Genomic DNA, 22444 nt, shown 5'->3' with positions numbered 1-22444 from the left:
ATCCCATCCCACCCCTTATCCCCATCCCACCCCTTATCCCCATCCCATCCCATCCCACCCCTTATCCCCATCCCATCCCATCCCATCCCATCCCATCCCATCCCACCCCTTATCCCATCCCATCCCATCCCACCCCTTATCCCATCCCATTCCCATCACAATCCCACCTCATCCCCCCTATCCCATTCCCATCCCTTATCCCCATCCCACCCCTTATCCCCATCCCATCCCATCCCACCCCTTATCCCATCCCATTCCCATCACAATCCCACCTCATCCCCCCATCCCATTCCCATCCCTTATCCCCATTCCCATCCCTTATCCCCATCCCACCCCATCCCATCCCATCCCTTATCCCCATCCCAATCCATCTGATCCCAACCCCTCCCCTTACTCCCATCCCATCCCTTATCTTATCCCAATCCCACCTCATGACCCTCTATCCCATTCCATTCCCATCCCTTATCCCCATCCCATATCCCACCCCTTATCCCATTCCATCCCTTATCCCCATCCCATCCCTTTTCCCCATCCCAATCCCATCCTTTTTCCCCACCCCACCTCATCCCACCCAACCCCATCCCACCCCACCTCATCCCACCCAACCCAACCCCATCCCATCCCATCCCACCCCTGATCCCCATCCCAGCCCTTATCCCCATCCCATCCCATCCCACCCCTTATCCCCATCCCAATCCCACCTGATCCCAATTCTATCCCTTATCCCATTCCCATCCCTTATCCCATCCCACCCCTTATCCCCATCCTATATCCCACCCCTTATCCCATCCCACCCCTTATCCCATCCCATCCCTTATCCCCATCCTATATCCCACCCCTTATCCCATCCCACCCCTTATCCCATCCCACCCCTTATCCCATCCCACCCCTTATCCCCATCCTATATCCCACCCCTTATCCCATCCCACCCCTTATCCCATCCCACCCCTTATCCCATCCCACCCCTTATCCCCATCCTATATCCCACCCCTTATCCCATCCCATCCCTTATCCCCATCCTATATCCCACCCCTTATCCCATCCCACCCCTTATCCCATCCCACCCCTTATCCCCATCCTATATCCCACCCCTTATCCCATCCCATCCCTTATCCCCATCCCACCCCTTATCCCATCCCATCCCTTATCCCCATCCTATATCCCACCCCTTATCCCATCCCACCCCTTATCCCATCCCACCCCTTATCCCATCCCATCCCTTATCCCATCCTATATCCCACCCCTTATCCCATCCCATCCCTTATCCCCATCCTATATCCCACCCTTATCCCATCCCACCCCTTATCCCATCCCACCCCTTATCCCATCCCATCCCTTATCCCATCCTATATCCCACCCCTTATCCCATCCCACCCCTTATCCCATCCCACCCCTTATCCCATCCCACCCCTTATCCCCATCCTATATCCCACCCCTTATCCCATCCCATCCCTTATCCCCATCCTATATCCCACCCCTTATCCCATCCCACCCCTTATCCCATCCCATCCCTTATCCCCATCCCATCCCTTATCCCATCCTATATCCCACCCCTTATCCCATCCCACCCCTGATCCCCATCCCACCCCTTATCCCCATCCCAATCCCACCTGATCCCAATCCTATCCCTTATCCCATCCCATCCCATCCCATCCCATCCCATCCCATCCCACCCCTGATCCCCATCCCATCCCTTATCCCCATCCCATCCCATCCCAACCCCATCCCTTATCCCCATCCCATCCCATTCCTAATCCCATCCCATCCCTTACCCCCATCCTTATGCCATCCCACCCCATCCCATCCCATCCCATCCCATCCCATCCCACCCCATCCCATCCCATCCCATCCCATCCCATCCCTTATCCCATCCCACCCCTTATCCCCATCCCAATCCCACCTGATCCCAACCCCACCCCTTACCCCCACCCCCGCCCCTCCCCGATTCCCGGCCGTCCCCGGGGATAAATCCCGACCCTCCCGCCCCCTCCCGCCCCGCGATGCCGCCGCCGCCGCCGCCGCCGCTGCCCGGAGCCCCTGGCCCGGCCCGGGGGTCCCGGGGGTCCCCGGGGCGCCCCCAGCGCTACCGGCGCCACCCCAAACCGCCCTACTCGTACCTGGCCCTCATCGCCCTCGTCATCCGCGCCGCCCCCGGCCGCCGCCTCAAACTCGCCCAGGTACCGGCCCGGGACTCCCGGGAGTCCCCCCGGGATCCCTCATCCAGCCCCGGGAGTCCCCCCGGGATCCCTCATCCACCCCCGGGATCCCCCCGGGATCCCTCATCCAGCCCCGGGAGTCCCCCCGGGATCCCTCATCCACCCCCGGGATCCCCCCGGGATCCCTCATCCAGCCCCGAGAGTCCCCCCGGGATCCCTCATCCACCCCCGGGATCCCCCCGGGATCCCTCAGCCAGCCCCGGGAGTCCCCCGGGATCCCTCATCCAGCCCCGGGAGTCCCCCCGGGATCCCTCATCCAGCCCCGGGAGTCCCCTCGGGATCCCTCATCCAGCCCCGGGACCACCGGAATCCCCCCGGGATTCCCCATCCACCCCCGGGACCCCCAAATTGGGATCCCTCTGTACGGGACCCTCCTTACCGGGACCCTCTCGGATCCCCCCAATTCTCACCGGGACTCCCTCGGATCCCCCCAGTTCCTTACCGGGACCCCCTCGGATCCCCCCAATTCCTTACCGGGACCACCGGGATCCCCCCCAATTCCTCACCGGGACCCCCTCGGATCCCCCCAATTCCTTACCGGGACCCCCCGCCCGGGAGCCTCGAACTCCCGGGATTTCCTTCCCGGGACCCCCCCGATCCCATTCGGGACCCCCCGATCCGGGATCCCACACCGGGATTCCCCAATCCCCCGGGACCCCAAACTCCCCCGCCCCCCCAAAAAACCCCAATAATGAAACCCCGAGAACCCAAATCCCACCCCGCGCCCCCCCAAAAAAACCCCAAACTACGGAACCCCCGGGACCCCAAAACCCTCCCGGACCCCCCAAAAAAACCCCCAAACTACGAAACGCTGGGGACCCCAAAACCGCCCCAGGCCCCCCCAAAAACCCCAAATTACAAAACCCCCAGACCCCAACCCCCGCCTTAAAAAAACCCCAAGAAGCCCAAACTGCAAAACCCCGGGACCCCAAAAACCCCCAAAAAACCCCAAAAAACCCCCAAAAAACTACAAACCCCCTCCTAAAAAAACCCAAACTAGGAAACTCCGGAACCCCAAAAGATCCCAAAACTCCCAAATCCCCAAAAAATCCCCAAACTAAAAAACCCCCAAACACTCAAATCCTCAGACCCCAAACCTCCCCCCAAAACCCCCTCAAAAAACCCCAAAACTCCAAACCCCCCGAACGTCCAGATCCCAAAACCCCCCAAAAATCCCCAAACTAAAAAAAAACCAAAACCCAAACCTCCCCAGAAAAAAAGCCCAAAAAATCCCCCAAACCCCCAAAAACCCCTCAACCCCCCCAAAAATCCCCCAAAAATTAAAAAAAACCTCAAAACCCCCGAAAAATCCTCAAAAAAACCCCCAAAAATTCCCCCCAAACCCCAAAAAAATCCTCAAAAAACCCGGAAAAAAATCCCCCCAAAAATCCTCAAAAAATCTCCCCAAAAAAATCAAAAAAATCAAAAAAAAAGCCCCAAAAACCCTCAAAAAATCCCCAAAAAGTCCCCAAAAAAACCCAAAAAATCCCCCCCCAAAAACCCCCAAAAAATCCCCAAAAAATCCCCAAAAAAACCCCGAACCCCCCCCAAAAATCCTCAAAACACCCCGAAAAACCCCCCAAAAAACCCCCAAACCCCCCCAAAAATCCCCAAAAAATCCCAGAAATTCCCCAAAAAACCCCGAAACCCCCCCAAAAAATCCTCAAAACCCCCCAAAACCCCCCCCAAAAATCCCAAAAAATCCCCCCAAAACCCCCACCCCCCCAAAAAATCCTCAAAACCCCCCAAAAATCCCAAAAAATCCCCCCAAACCCCAAAAATCCTCAAACCCCCCCCCCAAACCCCCCTCAAAAAATCCCAAAAAATCCAAAAAAATCCCCAAAAAACCCCGAAACCCCCCCAAAAAATCCTCAAAACCCTCACAAAAAACCCCCCCAAAAATCCCCCAAACCCCCAAAAATCCTCAAGAAACCCCCCAAACCCCCCTCAAAAAATCCCAAAAAATCCCCCCAAACCCCCAAAAATCCTCAAGAAACCCCCCAAAACCCCCCCAAAAATCCCCAAACCCCCTCAAAAAATCCCCAAAAAACCCCAACCCCCCCCAAAAAATCCTCAAACCCCCCCAAAAAAACCCCCAACCCCCCCAAAAAAAACCCCCAAAAAACGCCAAAAAACCCCCAAACCCCCCTAAAAAATCCCCCAAAAAATCCCAAAAAATCCCCAAAAATCCCCAAAAATGCCAAGAACTCCCCCCGGGCCCCCGCCCCTCCCCCGCCCCCATCAAGGCCCGGAGCGCCCCGGGGGTCGCGGCGGGGGGGGACGAGCGGCGGCGCCGGGGGTCTGGCACCTCCTGTCGCCGCTGTCGCCGCCGCTGTCGCCGCTGTCGCCGCCGCTGTCGCCTCCCCTCCCCCACGCCCTTGGGGGGTGGCGGGAATTGGGACTTGGGGGAGGGGAAGCGCCAAAAAAAAAAAAAATCCCGAATTCGAAAACCACCCCCCCCCCACCAAAAAAACCCCGAAAAAATAGCAGGAAAAAACCCGAAAAAACAACAAAAAAACCCCCTCCAAAAAACCAGAAGAACAATAAAAAAGCCAAAAAAATAACGACTAAAACCCGCCAAAAATAACAACTAAAAAACTCAAAAAGCCAGAAGAACAATAAAAAAAGGCAAAAAAATAACAACTAAAACCCCCCCAAAAATAACAACTAAAAAACCCCAAAAAACCAGAAGAACAATAAAAAAAGGCAAAAAAATAACAACTAAAACCCCCCCAAAAATAACAACTAAAAAACCCAAAAAAACCTCCCCAAAAAACCAGAACAATAAAAAAGCCAAAAAAACCAACCAAAACCCCCCAAAATAACAACTAAAAAACACAAAAAAAACCCCCCAAAACCAGAAGAACAATAAAAAAAGCCAAAAAAAATAACAACTAAAACCCCCCAAAATAACAGCTAAAAAACACAAAAAAAAACCCGAAAAACCAGAAGAACAATAAAAAAAGCCAAAAAAACCCAACTAAAACCCGCCAAAAATAACAACTAAAAAACTCAAAAAAGCCAGAAGAACAATAAAAAAAGCCAAAAAAATAACAACTAAAACCCGCCAAAAATAACAACTAAAAAACTCAAAAAAGCCAGAAGAACAATAAAAAAAGGCAAAAAAATAACAACTAAAACCCCCCCAAAAATAACAACTAAAAAACCCAAAAAAACCCCCAAAAAACCAGAAGAACAATAAAAAAAGCCAAAAAAATAACAACTAAAACCCGCCAAAATAACAACTAAGAAACACAAAAAAAACCCCAAAAAACCAGAAGAACAATAAAAAAAGCCCAAAAAATTACAACTAAAACCCGCCAAAAATAACAACTAAAAAACCCAAAAAGCCAGAAGAACAATAAAAAAAGCCAAAAAAATAACAACTAAAACCCCCCAAAATAACAACTAGAAACACAAAATAAACCCCAAAAAACCAGAAGAACAATAAAAAAGCCAAAAAAAAACAACTAAAACCCCCCCCAAAATAACAACTAAAAACACAAAATAAACCCCAAAAAACCAGAAGAACAATAAAAAAGCCAAAAAAAAAACAACTAAAACCCCCCAAAATAACAACTAAAAAACACAAAAAAACCCCCAAAAAACCAGAAGAACAAGAAAAAAAGACAAAAAAAAACAACTAAAACCCCCCAAAAATAACAACTAAAAAACCCCCAAAAAACCCCCAAAAAACCCCAAAAAACCAACAAAAAAACCAGAAAAACAATTAAAAAGCCCAAAAAAAACCAACTAAAAACCCCAAAATAACAACTAAAAAACCCCCAAAAACCCCAAAAAATAACAACCAAAAAAACCCAAACAACAACAACAACAAAAAACCCCCCAAACCACCCCGAAATGAAAAAAAACTGCAAAAAAACCCAAAAACACAAAGCCAAAAAAACCCAAAAAACAACAAAAAACCAAAAAAGACCAAAAAACGACAAAAACCCCAAAAACAACAACAAAAAAACCCCAAAAAACCCAACAAAAAAACCCCCAAAAAACAACAACAAAAAACCCCCCAAAACCACCCCAAAAGGAAAAAAACCCAAAAAACCCCAAAAACCCCCAAACTACAAAACCCCCAAATAAAAACCAAAAAAACCCCAAAAAACCCCAAACTACACGACCCCAAAAAAACCCCAAAAAACCCCAAACTACACGACCCCAAAAAAACCCGAAACCCCAAAAAACCCCTAAAGAAACCCAAGAAACCCCAAACTACAGAACCCCCAAAAAACCCCAAAGCCCCCCCCAAAAAACCAAACTCCAAAACCCCCAAAAAAACCCTCAGAAAGCCCCAAAAAGCCCCAAAAATTCCAAGCTACACAACCCCCCAAAAAAAACCCCAAAAAACCCCAAAACCCCCCAAAAAATCCCAAACTACATAACCCCAAAAAACCCCAAAACCCCCCGAAAACCCCAAAAAACTCCAAAACCCTGAGACCCCAAAAACCCCCAAAAAACCCAAAACCCCCAGAAAACCCCAAATAACCCCGAACAACAAAACCCCAAAAAAACCCCGAAACCCCAAAACCCCCCCCCAAAAAAACCCCAAACTCCAAAATCCCCCAAAAATTCCAAAATCCCAAAAAACTCCAAAAGCACCAAACCTCAAAAACCCCAAAAAACCGCTAAAAATTCCTTAAAAAAACCCCCAAAAAACCCCAAAACCCCAAACTACAAAAACCCAAAAAACCCCAAAGCCCAAAAAACCCCTAAAAATCCCTAAAAAACCCCTCAAAACCCCAAAACTCCAAAACCCAAAAAAACCCCAAAACACCAAAAAAACCTCTTCAAAAAACTCCGAACCCCCCCAAAACCCCTAAAAATCCCTAAAAATAACCCCAAAACCCCAAAAAAGTCCAGAACCCCCCCCAAAAAACCTCCCAAAAACTCCGAAACCCTGAAAACCCCAAAAAAAACCCTAAAAAAAAACCCCCAAAACCCGCAAACAACAAAACCCCAAAAAACTCCAAAACCCCCAAAAAACTCCAAACCCCAAAAATCCCCAAACCCCTAAAAATCCCTAAAAAAAAAAAAAAAACCAAAATCCCCCAAACTGCAAAACCCCAAAAAACCAAAAAACCCCCAAACTGCAAAACCCCAAAACCCCCCAAATTAAAAATTCCCCAAAACCCCAAAAATCCCAAACTACAAAACCCCAAAATGCCCCAAACCCCAAAAAACCCCAAAACCCCAAAAAACCCCAAAACCTCCCCAAAAAAAGCCCCAAACCCCAAACTACAAAACCCCAGACCTCAAAAACCCCAAACTGTGAAACCCCGGGACCCCAAATACCCCAAAAAACCCCAAATCCCCAAAAACCCCAAATTCCCCCCAAAAACCCCAAACCTCAAAACCCAGGACACCAAACTCCCCCCCAAAACCCCAAAAAATCCCAAAACCTCCCAAGAAACTCCAAAACCCCGGGACACCAAACCGACCAAAATCCCCCCAAAAATCCCCAAAACCCCAAATCCCCCCAAAAACCCCAAAAAACTCCAACAACCCCAAATCCCCCAGACCCCAAATCCCCCCCCCAAAAAAGCCCCAAAACCCCAAACTACAAAACCCCAAAACCCCCCCAAAAAAAACCAAAAACCCCAAAACCCCTGGGCCCCAAAACCCCCAAAAACCCCAAAAAACCCCAAAAAATCCCAAACTACAAAAACCTCGGACCCCAAAACCTTAAAAACCCCAAATCCCCCCCAAAAAAAACCCAAATCCCCCCAAAAAAACCCCAAACCCCAAAGCCCTCGGACCCCAAAAACCCCAAACCCCAAAACCCCCAGACCCCAAATCCCCCAAAACCCAAAAAAAACCCAAAACCCCAGGACACCAAACCCTCCAAAATCCCCCCAAAAAACCCCAAAACCCCCAGACCCCAAAACCGCCCAAAACCCCCCAAAATCCCCAAAAAATCCCCAAACCCCCAAATCCCCCAAAAACCCCAAAAAACCCCCAAACTACAAAACCCCAAAAGCTCCCCCAAAAAAACAATAAAACCCCAAAAAACCCCAAAAAACCCCCAAAATCCCCAAGCCCCAAAATCCCCAAAAACCTCCAAACTACAAAACCCCAGGACCCCAAAACCCCAAAAAAACCCAAAACCCCCAGACCCCAAATCCCCCCCAAAAAACCCCAAACCCCAAAACCCTCGGACCCCAAAAACCCAAAAACCCCAAAACCCCCAGACCCCAAAACCCCAAAAAACCCAAAACCCCCCCAAAAACCCCCCAAAAAAACCCCAAACTACAAAACCCCAAATCCCCCAAACCCCAAATCCCCCAAAACCCAAAAAAACCCCAAAACCCCAGGACACCAAACCCCCCAAAATCCCCCCAAAAAACCCCAAAACCCCCAGACCCCAAAACCCCCCAAACCCCCCAAAATCCCCAAAAAACCCAAAAACCCCAAATCCCCCCAAAAAACCCCCCAAAAACCCCCAAACTACAAAACCCCAAAACCCCCCCAAAAAAACCAAAAACCCCAAAACCCCTGGGCCCCAAAACCCCAAAAAAACCCCAAAAAACCCCAAAAAATCCCAAACTACAAAACCCTCGGACCCCAAAACCCCAAAAACCCCAAATCCCCCCAAAAAAACCCAAATCCCCCCCAAAAAACCCCAAACCCCAAAATCCCCGGGCGCCAAAAAACCCCAAAACCCCCCAAAAAACCCCAAACCCCAAAACTCCCAGACCCAAGGTTTTGGGGTTTTTTGGGCATTTTTGAGGTTTTTGGGGGTTTTGGGGTTTTGTAGTTTGGGATTTTTTTGGGGGTTTTTTGGGGATTTTTTTGGGTTTTGGGGGTTTTTTGGGGGGGGTTTTGTAGTTTGGGTTTTTTGGGATTTTTTTGGGTTTTGGGGGGTTTTTTGGGGGGGGTTTTGGGGTTCTGTAGTTTGGGATTTTTTGGGGTTTTTTGGGGTCTCGGGGTTTCATAGTTTGGGGTTTTGGGGTTTTTGGGGTTTGGGGTCTGGGGGTTTTGGGGTTTTTGGGGGGTTTTTTGGGGTTTTGTAGTTTGGGATTTTTTGGGGGTTTTGGGGGGTTTGGGGTCCCGGGGCTTCAAAGTTTGGGGTTTTTGGGGTCCCGAGGTTTTGGGTTTTTTGGGGTTTTTGGGGGGGTTTTGGAGTTTTGGGGTTTTCGGGTTTTTTGGGGGGTTTGGGGTTTGGGGTCCCGGGGTTTTGGGGTTTTTGGGGTTTGGGGTTTTGGGGTTTTTTTGAGGTTTTTTGGGGAATTTGGGGTCTGGGGGTTTTGGGGTTTTGTAGTTTGGGATTTTTTGGGGATTTTGGGGGATTTTTTGGGTTTTGGGGGGGTTGGGGTCCCGGGGTTTCAAAGTTTGGGGGTTTTGGGTTGTTTTGGGGTTTTGGGGTTTTGTAGTTTGGGATTTTTGGGGGTCTCGAGGTTTCATAGTTTGGGGTTTTGGGGTTTTTGGGGGGCTTTTGGAGTTTTGGGTTTTTGGGGGTTTTTGGGAGGTTTTGGGGTTTTGTAGTTTGGGATTTTTGGGGGGTTGGGGTCCCGGGTTTTGGGGTTTTTGGGGTTTTGGGGTTTGGGGTTTTTTGAGGTTTTTTGGGGGATTTGAGGGTCTGGGGGCTTTGGGGTTTTGGGGTTTCAAAGTTTGGGGTTTTTTTGGGGTTTTGGGGGCCCGGGGGTTTTGGGGTTTTTTGGGGGGGGGTTTGTAGTTTGGGGTTTTGGGGATTTTTTGGGTTTTTGGGGGGATTTGGGGTCCTGGGGTTTCAAAGTTTGGGGTTTTTTGGGGGGGTTTGGGGTCTGGGGGTTTTGGGGTTTTTGGGTTTTTGGGGGTTTGGGGTCCTGGGGCTTCAAAGTTTGGGGTTTTGGGGTTTTTGGGGGGCTTTTGGAGTTTTGGGGTTTTGGGGTTTTTTGGGGTCTTTGGGGCTTTGTAGTTTGGGATTTTTGGGGATTTTTTTGGGGTTTTTTGGGGGTTTGGGGGGTTTTTTGGGGGGGTTTTGGGGTTTTGTAGTTTGGGGTTTTTTAGGGGTTTGGGGTCCTGGGGATTTGGGGGTTGGGGATTTTTGGGGTCTGGGTTTTTGGGGGGGGGGATTTGGGGTCTGGGGGATTTGGGGTTTTTTGGGGTTTTTTGGGGTTTTTTGGGGGGGATTTGGGGTCTGGGGGATTTGGGTTTTTTTGGGGTTTTTTGGGGTTTTTTGGGGGGGATTTGGGGTCTGGGGGATTTGGGGTTTTTTGGGGTTTTGGGGGATTTGGGGGTCCGGGGGTTTTTTTGGGATTTTTGGGGGGTTGGGAGTCCCGGGGTTTCATAGTTTGGGGTTTTTGGGGTCCCGGGGTTTTGGGGTTTTTTGTAGGGGGGAATTTGGGGTCTGGGGGGTTTGGGATTTTTTGGGAGGGTTTGGAGTGTGGGGTTTTGGGGGGTTTTTGGGGTTTTTTGTGGGTTTGGGGTCCCGGGGTTTCGTAGTTTGGGGTTTTTGGGGGGGGATTTGGGGTTTGGGGTTTTGGGGTTTTGTAGTTTGGGATTTTTTAGGAGTTTGGGGTCCCGGGGATTTGGGGTTTTGGGGTTTTTTGGGGGGTTTTGGGGTCCGGGGGTTTTGGGGTTTGGGGTTTTTTATGGGGGGGTCCCAGGGCTGGATGGGGATTTTTGGGATGGGATAACGGGGATCCCATTTGGGGCGGGATTTGGGGTTTTTGGGGTCTTTTTTGGGGTGGTTTGGGGGTTTTTAGGATCTCCTACAATTTAATGGGATTCCCAAATTTTCTGGGATTTTCCCAGATTATCCAAAGACTCCGGAACCTCTTCCTGGTTTTTTTGGGGTGGGGATGGATGGGGATAACGGGGGTCGGGTTTGGGGTGGGATTTGGGATTTTTGGGGCATTTTGGGGCTTTTGGGGAATTTTGGGATTTTTGGGGTTTCTGGGATGCCCCAAATTTTCTGGGATTTTCCCAGATGATCCAAAAACTCCAAAACCTCTTCCCGGATTTTTTGGGGTGGGGATGGATGGGGATAACGGGGGTCGTTTTTGGGGCAAAATTTGGGGGTTTTGGGCATTTTGGGGGGGTTTTGGGGCATTTTGGGGGTTTTGGGGAATTTTTGGGGTTTGGGGGTTTCTGGGATGCCCCAAATTTTCTGGGATTTTCCCAGATTATCCAAAGACTCCAAAACCTCTTCCCGGATTTTTGGGGTGGGGATGCATGAGGATAACGGGGGTCGTTTTTGGGGCAAAATTTGGGGGTTTTGGGGCATTTTTGGGGGGGTTTTGGGGGCATTTTTGGGGCTTTTGGAGCATTTTTTGATTTTTGGGGTTTCTGGGATGCCCCAAATTTTCTGGGATTTTCCCAGATTATCCAAAGACTCCGGAACCTCTTCCCGGATTTTTTGGGGTGGGGATGGATGGGGATAACAGGGGTCGGGTTTGGGGTGGGATTTGGGATTTTTGGGGCATTTTGGGGCTTTTGGGGAATTTTTGGATTTTTGGGGTTTCTGGGATGCCCCAAATTTTCTGGGATTTTCCCAGATGATCCAAAAACTCCAAAACCTCTTCCCGGATTTTTTGGGGTGGGGATGGATGGGGATAACGGGGGTCGTTTTGGGGGCAAAATTTGGGGGTTTTGGGGCATTTTTGGGGGTTTTTGGGGGTTTTGGGGGCATTTTTGGGGTTTTGGGGAATTTTTGGATTTTTGGGGTTTCTGGGATGCCCCAAATTTTCTGGATTTTCCCAGATGATCCAAAAACTCCAAAACCTCTTCCCGGATTTTTTGGGGTGGGGATGGATGGGGATAACGGGGGTCGTTTTTAGGGCAGGATTTGGGGGTTTTTGGGGTGGTTTTTTTGGGGCGGTTTGGGGGTTTTTAGGATCCCCTACAATTTCGTGGGATTTCCCCAATTTTGTGGGATTTTTCCGGCTTTTCCCAGATCATCCAGCAGCTCCCGGAGCCTGTTCCCGTTTTTCGGGGGGGGGTACCAGGGCTGGAAGGATTCCGTGCGCCACAAACCTCTCCTCCAACCCCTGCTTCGCCAAGGTTTTGGGGGTTTTTGGGGTTTTTTGGGGGTTTTGGGGGGTTTTGGGGTTTTTGGGGTTTTTTTGGGGGTTTTGGGGGGGATTCCTTGGGGTGGGAGGGATTTGGGGTGGGGGTGCCTTGGATTTGGGGTCCCCCAAGCTGGGGTTTTGGGGGTCTCATTCCTGGGGGGTTTTGGGGTCTCAATTTGGGGTTTTGGGGTCCCATTTAGGGGATTTTGGGGTCTCATTTTTGGGGATTCTGGGGTCTCATTTAGGGGATTTTGGGGTCCCTTTCTGGGGATTTTGGGGTTTCCTTTCCTGGGGGGTTTTGGGATCTCATTTAGGGGGTTTTGGGGTCCCAATTTGGGGGTTTTGGGGTCTCATTTTTGGGATTTTGGGGTCCCAGTTTGGGAAGTTTTGGGGTCCCATTTAGGGGATTTTGGGGGTCCCCATTCCTGGGGGGTTTTGGGGTCTCATTTTTGGGGATTCTGGGGTCCCATTTAGGGGATTTTGGGGTCCCCATTCCTGGGGGTTTTGGGGTCCCAATTTGGGGATTTTGGGGTCCCAGTTTGGGGGTTTTGGGGTTTTCATTCCTGGGGGGTTTTGGGGTCCCATTTAGGGGATTTTGGGGTCCCCATTCCTGGGGGTTTTGGGGTCTCATTTTTGGGGATTCTGGGGTCTCATTTAGGGGATTTTGGAGTCCCTGTCTGGGGGTTTTGGGGTTTCCACTCCTGGGGGTTTTGGGGTCCCATTCAGGGGATTTAGGGTCCCAATTTGGGGGTTTTGGGTTTTCATTCCTAGGGGGTTTTGGGGTCTCATTTAGGGAATTTTAGGGTCCCAATTTGGGGGATTTGGGATTTTCATTCCTGGGGGGTTTGGGGTCCCATTTAGGGGATTTTGGGGTTTTCATTCCTGGGGGGTTTTGGGGTCCCCATTCCTGGGGGTTTTGGGGGTCTCATTTTTTGGGGGTTTTGGGGTCCCTCTCTGGGGGTTTTGGGGTCTCTTTTTTGGGGGTTCTGGGGTCTCATTTAGGGGATTTTGGGTCCCTCTCTGGGGGTTTTGGGGTCTCATTTTTGGGGATTTTGGGGTCCCGTTTGGGGCTTTGGGGTCCTATTTAGGGGGATTTTGGGGCTCCCATTCCTGGGGGTTTTGGGGTTTCCATTCCTGAGGGTTTTGGGTCTCATTTAGGGGATTTTGGGGCCCCATTTAGGGGGATTTTGGGGTCCCACTTGTGGGGTTTGGGGTCTCATTCCTGGAGGGTTTTGAGGTTTCCATTCCTGGAGGATTTGGGTCTCATTTGGAGAATTTTGGGGTCCCCATTCCTGGGGGTTTTGGGCTTTCCATTCCTGGGGGGATTTTGAGTTTCATTTGGGAGATTTTGGGGTCCCATTTTTGGGGGTTTCGGTCTCATTTGGGGGATTTTGGGGTCCCATTTTGGGGGTTTTGGGGTTTCCATTCCTGGGGATTTTGGGGTCCCACTTGTGAGGTTTGGGGGTCTCATTCATGGAGGTTTTGGGGTCCCATTTAGGGGATTTTGGGGTCCCTCTCTGGGGGTTTTGGGCTTTCCATTTCTGAGGCTTTTGGCTCTCATTTGGGAGATTTTGGGGTCCCAATTTGGGGGTTTTGGGGTGCCATTTTTGGGGGTTTTGGGGTCCCTCTCTGGGGGTTTTGGGCTTTCCATTCCAGGGGGATTTTGGCTCTCATTTGGGAGATTTTGGGGTCCCAATTTGGGAGTTTTGGGGTCCCATTTTTGGGGGTTTTGGGGTCCCTCTCTGGGGGTTTTGGTGTCCCCATTCCTGGGGGATTTGGGCTCCCATTCCTGGGGTTTTTGGGTCTCATTTGGGGGATTTTGGGCTCCCATTTAGGGCAGTTTTGAGCTTTCCATTCCAGGGGGATTTTGGCTCTCATTTGGGAGATTTTGGGGTCCCAATTTGGGGGTTTTGGGGTCCCATTTTTGGGAGTTTTGGGGGTCCCATTTAGGGGATTTTGGGGTCCCTCTCTGGGGGTTTTGGGGTTTCCATTCCTGGGGATTTTGGGTCTCAATTTGGGGATTTTGGGGTCCCAGTTTGGGAGGTTTTGGGTCTCATTTGGGGGATTTTGGGGTCCTGTTCCTGGGGGATTTGGGGCTTCCATTTTTGGGGGTTTTGGGGTTCCTCTCTGGGGGTTATGGGGTTTCCATTCCTGGGGGGATTTTGGCTCTCATTTGGGAGATTTTGGGGTCCCAATTTGGGGGTTTTGGGGTCCCATTTTTGGGGTTTTGGGGTCCCTCTCTGGGGGTTTTGGTGTCCCCATTCCTGGGGGATTTGGGCTCCCATTCCTGGGGTTTTTGGGTCTCATTTGGGGGATTTTGGGCTCCCATTTAGGGCAGTTTTGAGCTTTCCATTCCTGGGGCTTTTGGCTCTCGTTTGGGAGATTTTGGGGTCCCAATTTGGGGGTTTTGGGGTCCCATTTTTGGGGGTTTGGGGTCCCTCTCTGGGGGTTTTGGGGTTTCCATTCCAGGGGGATTTTGGCTCTCATTTGGGAGATTTTGGGGTCCCGTTCCTGGGGGATTTGGGGTTCCATTTTTGGGGGTTTTGGGGTCCCGTTCCTGGGGGTTTTTGGGGTTTCCATTCCTGGGGGTTTTGGGATCCCATTTTTGGGAGTTTTGGGGGTCCCATTTAGGGGATTTTGGGGTTCCTGTCTGGGGGTTTTGGGCTTTCCATTCCTGGGGATTTTGGGTGTCATTTGGGGGATTTTGGGGTCCCGTTCCTGGGGGATTTGGGGTTTCCATTTTTGGGGGTTTTGGGGTCCCTCTCTGGGGGTTTTGGGCTTTCCATTCCTGGGGATTTTGGCTCTCATTTGGGGAATTTTGGGGACCCATTCCTGGGGCTTTTGGGTCTCATTTGGGGGATTTTGGGGTCCCTCTCTGAGGGTTTTGAGCTTTCTCTTCCTGAGGCTTTTGCCTCTCATTTGAAGATTTTGGGCTCCCATTCCTGAGGCTTTTGCCTCTCATTTGGGGGATTTTAGGGGTGCCCCAACCCCTTTTTAGGATCCCCCAACCCCTTCCCCCCCCCTCAGGTGCTGAAGGACCCCACAAAGCCCCAAGCCAAGGGCAATTACTGGACCGTGGACGTTTCCCGGATCCCGCCGGCGGCGCTGAAGCTGCAGAACACGGCGGTGGCGCGGGCGGGGGGGCGCGGCCGAGGCCGGCGGTGCCGGTGCCGCCCCGTTCGTGCCGGACCTGTCCCCGTTCGTCCTTTCGGGGTCTCGCTACCCCCCCGCTCGCCCAACCCTCCCCCGCCCCCTCCGATTTCTCCATCGCTTCCCTGCTCCAGGAGAAATTCCCGCCGGCATCGCCCTCGGCCGCGCCGCCCGGGCCGTGCCCCCCGCCCTGGGGGCCGCTGCCCCCGGCCCCGGCGGCCGAGGCGGAGCTGCCCGGGGGGAGCCCCCCGAGCTGGGCCCCGCGCTGGGCGGGGAGGGGCCCCGCGGCCGCCGCCGAGGGCGATTTCGGGGGGACCCCCCCCCAATAAAAGCGTCTTCGACGTGTGGCTGAGCCACCCCGGGGACATCGCGCTGAGGGGGTGACGGGGGACGGGGGGGGGCAGCTCTGGGGCTGTGATGTCATCGGGGTCAGTTCTGGCCCGGTGATGTCATCGGGGTCAGTTCTGGCCTCGTGATGTCATCGGGGTCAGTTCTGAGCCTGGTGATGTCATCGGGGACAGTTCTGGCCTCGTGATGTCATCGGGGTCAGTTCTGGGCCTGTGATGTCATCGGGGTCAGTTCTGGCCTCGTGATGTCATCGGGGTCAGCTCTGGCCCTGTGATGTCATCGGGGTCAGTTCTGGCCCTGTGATGTCATCGGGGTCAGCTCTGGGCCTGTGATGTCATCGGGGTCAGCTCTGAGCCTGGTGATGTCATCAGGGTCAGTTCTGGGCCTGTGATGTCATCGGGGTCAGCTCTGAGCCTGGTGATGTCATCAGGGTCAGCTCTGGGCCTGTGATGTCATCGGGGTCAGTTCTGAGCCTGGTGATGTCATCGGGGTCAGCTCTGGGCCTGTGATGTCATTGGGGTCAGTTCTGGCCTCATGATGTCATCGGGGTCAGTTCTGAGCCTGGTGATGTCATCGGGGTCAGTTCTGGGCCTGTGATGTCATCGGGGTCAGCTCTGGGCCTGTGATGTCATCGGGGGCAGCTCTGGGCCTGTGATGTCATCGGGGTCAGCTTCATCCTCTGGTGATGTCATCGGGGTCAGTTCTGGCCCGGTGATGTCATCGGGGTCAGTTCTGGCCTCGTGATGTCATCGGGGTCAGTTCTGAGCCTGGTGATGTCATCGGGGTCAGTTCTGGCCTCGTGATGTCATCGGGGTCAGTTCTGGGCCTGTGATGTCATCGGGGTCAGCTCTGGGGCTGTGATGTCATCGGGGTCAGCTCTGGCCTGTGATGTCATCGGGGTCAGTTCTGGCCCTGTGATGTCATCGGGGTCAGCTCTGGGCCTGTGATGTCATCGGGGTCAGTTCTGGGCCTGTGATGTCATCGGGGTCAGCTCTGAGCCTGGTGATGTCATCAGGGTCAGCTCTGGCCTGGTGATGTCATTGGGGTCAGTTCTGGGCCTGTGATGTCATCGGGGTCAGTTCTGGGCCTGTGATGTCATCGGGGTCAGCTCTGGGGCTGTGATGTCATCGGGGACAGTTCTGGCCCTGTGATGGCATCGGGGTCAGTTCTGGCCCTGTGATGTCATCGGGGTCAGCTCTGGGCCTGTGATGTCATCGAGGTCAGTTCTGGCCCTGTGATGTCATCGGGGTCAGCTCTGGGCCTGTGATGTCATCAGCGTCAGCTTCATCCTCTGGTGACATCACTGGGGTCAGCTCTGGCCTGGTGATGTCATTGGGGTCACCTTCTTATCATGGTGATGTCATCGGGGTCACCTCTGCTCTGGTGACGTCATTGGGAATCACCTTCCTGCCCCGTGATGTCATCGGGGTCATCTTCCTGCCATGGTGATGTCATTAGTGTCACCTCCCCCGCTGTGACGTCATCGGGGTCGCCTCTGCCCCCTGTGACGTCATTGGGGTCACCTTCATCCCCCTGGTGACGTCATTGGGGTCACCTCCCCCCGGTGACGTCATCAGGATCACCTCCCTCCCATGGTGACGTCATTGGTGTCACCCCCTGTGACGTCATCAGGGTCACCTCCCCCGCACCAAAGTTTGGGGTGTGGTGACGTCATCGGTGCCATCCCCAGTGACGTCATCGGTGCCATCCCCAGTGACGTCATCGGTGCCATCCCCAGTGACGTCATTTTTGTCACCTCCCCCCCAGTTTGGGGGTGTGGTGACGTCATCGCTGTCACCCCCCCCCGGTGACGTCATCGGTGCCCCTCCCCCAATAAAAGGCGCGGGGGTGACAACGGCGGCGGCGCTTCCGTGTCCTTGGGGCGGCCCCTCCCAGTCCATCCCAGTTCATCCCAGTCCATCCCAGTCCCATCCCAGTTCATCTCAGTCCCATCCCAGTCCATCCCAGTTCATCCCAGTCCATCCCAGTTCATCCCAGTTCATCCCAGTCCCATCCCAGTCCATCCCAGTCCATCCCAGTCCATCCCAGTACATCCCAGTCCATCCCAGTCCCTCCCAGTCCCATCCCAGTCCATCCCAGTACATCCCAGTCCCATCCCAGTCCATCCCAGTCCATCCCAGACCATCCCAGTTCATCCCAGTCCATCCCAGTTCATCCCAATCCATCCCAGTCCATCCCAGTCCATCCCAGTCCCATCCCAGTCCATCCCAGTCCATCCCAGTCCATCCCAGTTCCATCCCAGTCCATCCCAGTCTATCCCAGTCCCATCCCAGTTCATCCCAGTCGATCCCAGTCCCATCCCAGTCCATCTCAGTTCATCCCAGTCCCGCCCAGTTCATCCCAGTCCCATCCCAGTCCCTCCCAGTCCCTCCCAGTCCCTCCCAGTCCCTCCCAGTTCCATCCCAGTTCATCCCAGTCCATCCCAATCCCATCCCAGTCCCTCCCAGTCCATCCCAGTTCATCCCAGTCCATCCCAGTCCATCCCAGTCGATCCCAGTCCCATCCCAGTCGTTCCCAGTCCCATCCCAGTTCCATCCCAGTCCATCCCAGTCCATCCCAGTCCCATCCCAGTTCATCCCAGTCCATCCCAGTTCATCCCAGTCCCATCCCAGTCCATCCCAGTTCATCCCCGTCCCATCCCAGTCCCATCCCAGTCCCATCCCAGTCCATCCCAGTCCATCCCAGTTCATCCCAGTCCCCTCCCAGTTCATCCCAGTCCATCCCAGTTCATCCCAGTTCCTCCCAGTTCCATCCCAGTCCATCCCAGTTCATCCCAGTCCCATCCCAGTCCCATCCCAGTTCATCCCAGTCCCTCCCAGTCCCATCCCAGTCCCATCCCAGTCCCATCCCAGTCCATCCCAGTCCATCCCAGTCCCTCCCAGTCCCTCCCAGTCGATCCCAGTCCCATCCCAGTTCATCCCAGTCCATCCCAGTCCCATCCCAGTTCATCCCAGTCCCATCCCAGTCCCATCCCAGTTCATCCCAGTCCATCCCAGTTCCATCCCAGTTCATCCCAGTCCCATCCCAGTTCATCCCAGTCGATCCCAGTTCATCCCAGTCCCTCCCAGTTCATCCCAGTCCCATCCCAGTCCATACCAGTCCCTCCCAGTTCATCCCAGTCGATCCCAGTCCATCCCAGTCCATCCCAGTTCTTCCCAGTCCATCCCAGTCCATCCCAGTTCATCCCAGTCCCTCCCAGTTTTTCCCAGTCCATCCCAGTCCATCCCAGTCTATCCCAGTCCATCCCAGTCCATCCCAGTCCCATCCCAGTTCATCCCAGTCCCTCCCAGTCCATCCCAGTCCATCCCAGTCCCATCCCAGTCCCATCCCAGTCCATCCCAGTCCATCCCAGTTCATCCCAGTCCATCCCAGTCCCATCCCAGTTCATCCCAGTCCATCCCAGTCCATCCCAGTCCCATCCCAGTTCATCCCAGTCCCATCCCAGTCCATCCCAGTCGATCCCAGTCCCATCCCAGTCCCATCCCAGTTCATCCCAGTCCCTCCCAGTCCATCCCAGTCCATCCCAGTCCCATCCCAGTCCCATCCCAGTCCATCCCAGTCCATCCCAGTTCATCCCAGTCCATCCCAGTCCCATCCCAGTCCATCCCAGTCCATCCCAGTCCATCCCAGTCCCATCCCAGTTCATCCCAGTCCCATCCCAGTTCATCCCAGTTCATCCCAGTCCATCCCAGTCCCATCCCAGTTCATCCCAGTCCCATCCCAGTCCCATCCCAGTCCATCCCAGTCCCATCCCAGTCCATCCCAGTCCCATCCCAGTCCTATCCCAGTTCATCCCAGTCCCATCCCAGTTCATCCCAGTTCATCCCAGTCCATCCCAGTTCCATCCCAGTTCATCCCAGTCCCATCCCAGTTCATCCCAGTCCCATCCCAGTCCCATCCCAGTCCATCTCAGTTCATCCCAGTCTATCCCAGTTCATCCCAGTCCCATCCCAGTCCCTCCCAGTTCATCCCAGTTCCCTCCCAGTCCCATCCCAGTCCCATCCCAGTCCATACCAGTCCCTCCCAGTTCATCCCAGTCCATCCCAGTTCATCCCAGTCCATCCCAGTCCATCCCAGTCCTTCCCAGTCCCATCCCAGTCCATCCCAGTTCATCCCAGTCCCTCCCAGTCCCTCCCAGTCCCATCCCAGTCCATCCCAGTCCATCCCAGTCCCTCCCAGTCCATCCCAGTCCCTCCCAGTCCCATCCCAGTCCATCCCAGTCCATCCCAGTCCCTCCCAGTCCATCCCAGTCCATCCCAGTCCCTCCCAGTTCATCCCAGTCCCTCCCAGTCCCATCCCAGCCCATCCCAGTCCATCCCAGTCCCATCCCAGTCCCATCCCAGTCCATCCCAGTCCATCCCAGTCCCATCCCAGTCCATCCCAGTCCCATCCCAGTCCATCCCAGTTCCATCCCAGTCCATCCCAGTCCATCCCAGTTCATCCCAGTCCCATCCCAGTCCCATCCCAGTCCATCCCAGTCCATCCCAGTCCATCCCAGTCCCATCCCAGTTCATCCCAGTCCATCCCAGTCCCATCCCAGTCCATCCCAGTTCCATCCCAGTCCATCCCAGTTCATCCCACTCCCATCCCAGTCCCATCCCAGTCCATCCCAGTCCATCCCAGTCCATCCCAGTCCCATCCCAGTTCATCCCAGTTCCATCCCAGTTCATCCCAGTTCATCCCAGTCTATCCCAGTCTATCCCAGTTCCATCCCAGTTCCATCCCACTTCATCCCAGTTCATCCGAGTCCATCCCAGTCTATCCCAGTTCATCCCAGTTCCATCCCAGTCCATCCCAGTCCCATCCCAGTCCATCCCAGTTCATCCCAGTTCCATCCCAGTCCATCCCAGTTCATCCCAGTCCCATCCCAGTCCCATCCCAGTCCATCCCAGTTCATCCCAGTCCATCCCAGTCTATCCCAGTTCCATCCCAGTTCCATCCCAGTTCATCCCAGTCCATCCCAGTTCATCCCAGTCGATCCCAGTCCCTCCCAGTTCCATCCCAGTCCCTCCCAGTTCATCCCAGTCCCGCCCAGTTCATCCCAGTTCATCCCAGTCCATCCCAGTCCATCCCAGTTCATCCCAGTCCATCCCAGTCCCATCCCAGTCCATCCCAGTCCATCCCAGTCCATCCCAGTTCATCCCAGTCCCGCCCAGTTCATCCCAGTTCATCTCAGTCCCTCCCAGTTCATCCCAGCTCATCCCAGCTCATCCCAGTCGATCCCAGTCCCATCCCAGTTCATCCCAGTCCATCCCAGTCCATCTCAGTTCATCCCAGTCTATCCCAGTTCCATCCCAGTTCATCCCAGTCCATCCCAGTCCCTCCCAGTCCATCTCAGTTCATCCCAGTTCATCCCAGTTCATCCCAGTCCATCCCAGTTCCATCCCAGTCCATCCCAGTCTATCCCAGTCCCATCCCAGTTCATCCCAGTCCCTCCCAGTCCCATCCCAGTTCATCCCAGTCCATCCCAGTCCATCCCAGTTCATCCCAGTTCATCCCAGTCCATCCCAGTCCATCTCAGTTCATCCCAGTCCATCCCAGTTCATCCCAGTTCATCCCAGTCCCTCCCAGTCCCTCCCAGTCCATCTCAGTTCATCCCAGTCTATCCCAGTCCCTCCCAGTCCCATCCCTGTCCATCCCAGTCCCTCCCAGTTCATCCCAGTCCATCCCAGTCCATCCCAGTTCATCCCAGTTCATCCCAGTCCATCCCAGTTCATCTCAGTTCATCCCAGTCCCTCCCAGTCCCATCCCAGTTCATCCCAGTCCATCCCAGTCCATCCCAGTCCCATCCCAGTCTATCCCAGTCCATCCCAGTCCATCCCAGTCCATCCCAGTCTATCCCAGTCCCATCCCAGTTCATCCCAGTCCATCCCAGTCCATCCCAGTCCATCCCAGTCCCATCCCAGTCTATCCCAGTCCATCCCAGTCCCATCCCAGTCCATCCCAGTCTATCCAGTTCCATCCCAGTTCATCTCAGTCCCTCCCAGTCCATCCCAGTCCCTCCCAGTCCATCCCAGTCTATCCCAGTTCATCCCAGCTCATCCCAGTTCATCCCAGTCCCATCCCAGTCCCTCCCCGTCCATCCCAGTCCATCCCAGTTCCCTCCCAGTCCCTCCCAGTTCCCTCCCAGTCCATCCCAGTCCCATCCCAGTCCATCCCAGTCCATCCCAGTCCCATCCCAGTCCATCCCAGTCTATCCCAGTCCATCCCAGTTCATCCCAGTTCATCCCAGTCCCTCCCAGTCCATCCCAGTCCATCACAGTTCATCCCAGTCCATCCCAGTCCATCCCAGTTCCATCCCTGTCCATCCCAGTCCATCCCAGTTCATCCCAGTCCCTCCCAGTCCATCACAGTTCATCCCAGTCTATCCCAGTTCATCCCAGCTCATCCCAGTCCATCCCAGTCCATCCCAGTTCCATCCCAGTCCCTCCCAGTCCATCCCAGTCCATCCCAGTTCCCTCCCAGTCCCTCCCAGTCCATCCTAGTCCATCCCAGTCCCTCCCAGTCCCTCCCAGTTCATCCCAGTCCCTCCCAGTCCCATCCCAGCCCCTCCCAGTCCATCCCAGTCCATCCCAGTCCCATCCCAGTCCCTCCCAGTCCATCCCAGTCCATCCCAGTCCCTCCCAGTCCATCCCAGTCCATCACAGTTCATCCCAGTCTATCCCAGTTCATCCCAGCTCATCCCAGTCCATCCCAGTCCATCCC

The 22444-nt window shown here is 53.7% G+C and overlaps 1 protein-coding gene across 1 annotated transcript in view; it reads left to right on the top strand.

The window, feature by feature from the left end:
- FOXH1 (forkhead box H1) overlaps positions 1-15699 on the top strand; it is a 23009-nt gene extending 7310 nt beyond the window's left edge. Inside the window, 5 exon segments of the mRNA XM_048329221.1 lie at positions 2047-2200; positions 12118-12181; positions 12183-12212; positions 15248-15397; positions 15505-15699. Coding sequence (XP_048185178.1) covers positions 2047-2200; positions 12118-12181; positions 12183-12212; positions 15248-15397; positions 15505-15699 — 593 coding nt within the window.
- Positions 15700-22444: the final 6745 nt, after the last annotated feature.

This window comes from Corvus hawaiiensis, chromosome 26, assembly GCF_020740725.1.
Source record: "Corvus hawaiiensis isolate bCorHaw1 chromosome 26, bCorHaw1.pri.cur, whole genome shotgun sequence".
NCBI lineage: Eukaryota > Metazoa > Chordata > Aves > Passeriformes > Corvidae > Corvus > Corvus hawaiiensis.
Note: the sequence above shows the minus strand (reverse complement) of the source record. Positions and strands in the feature narration are given on the sequence as shown.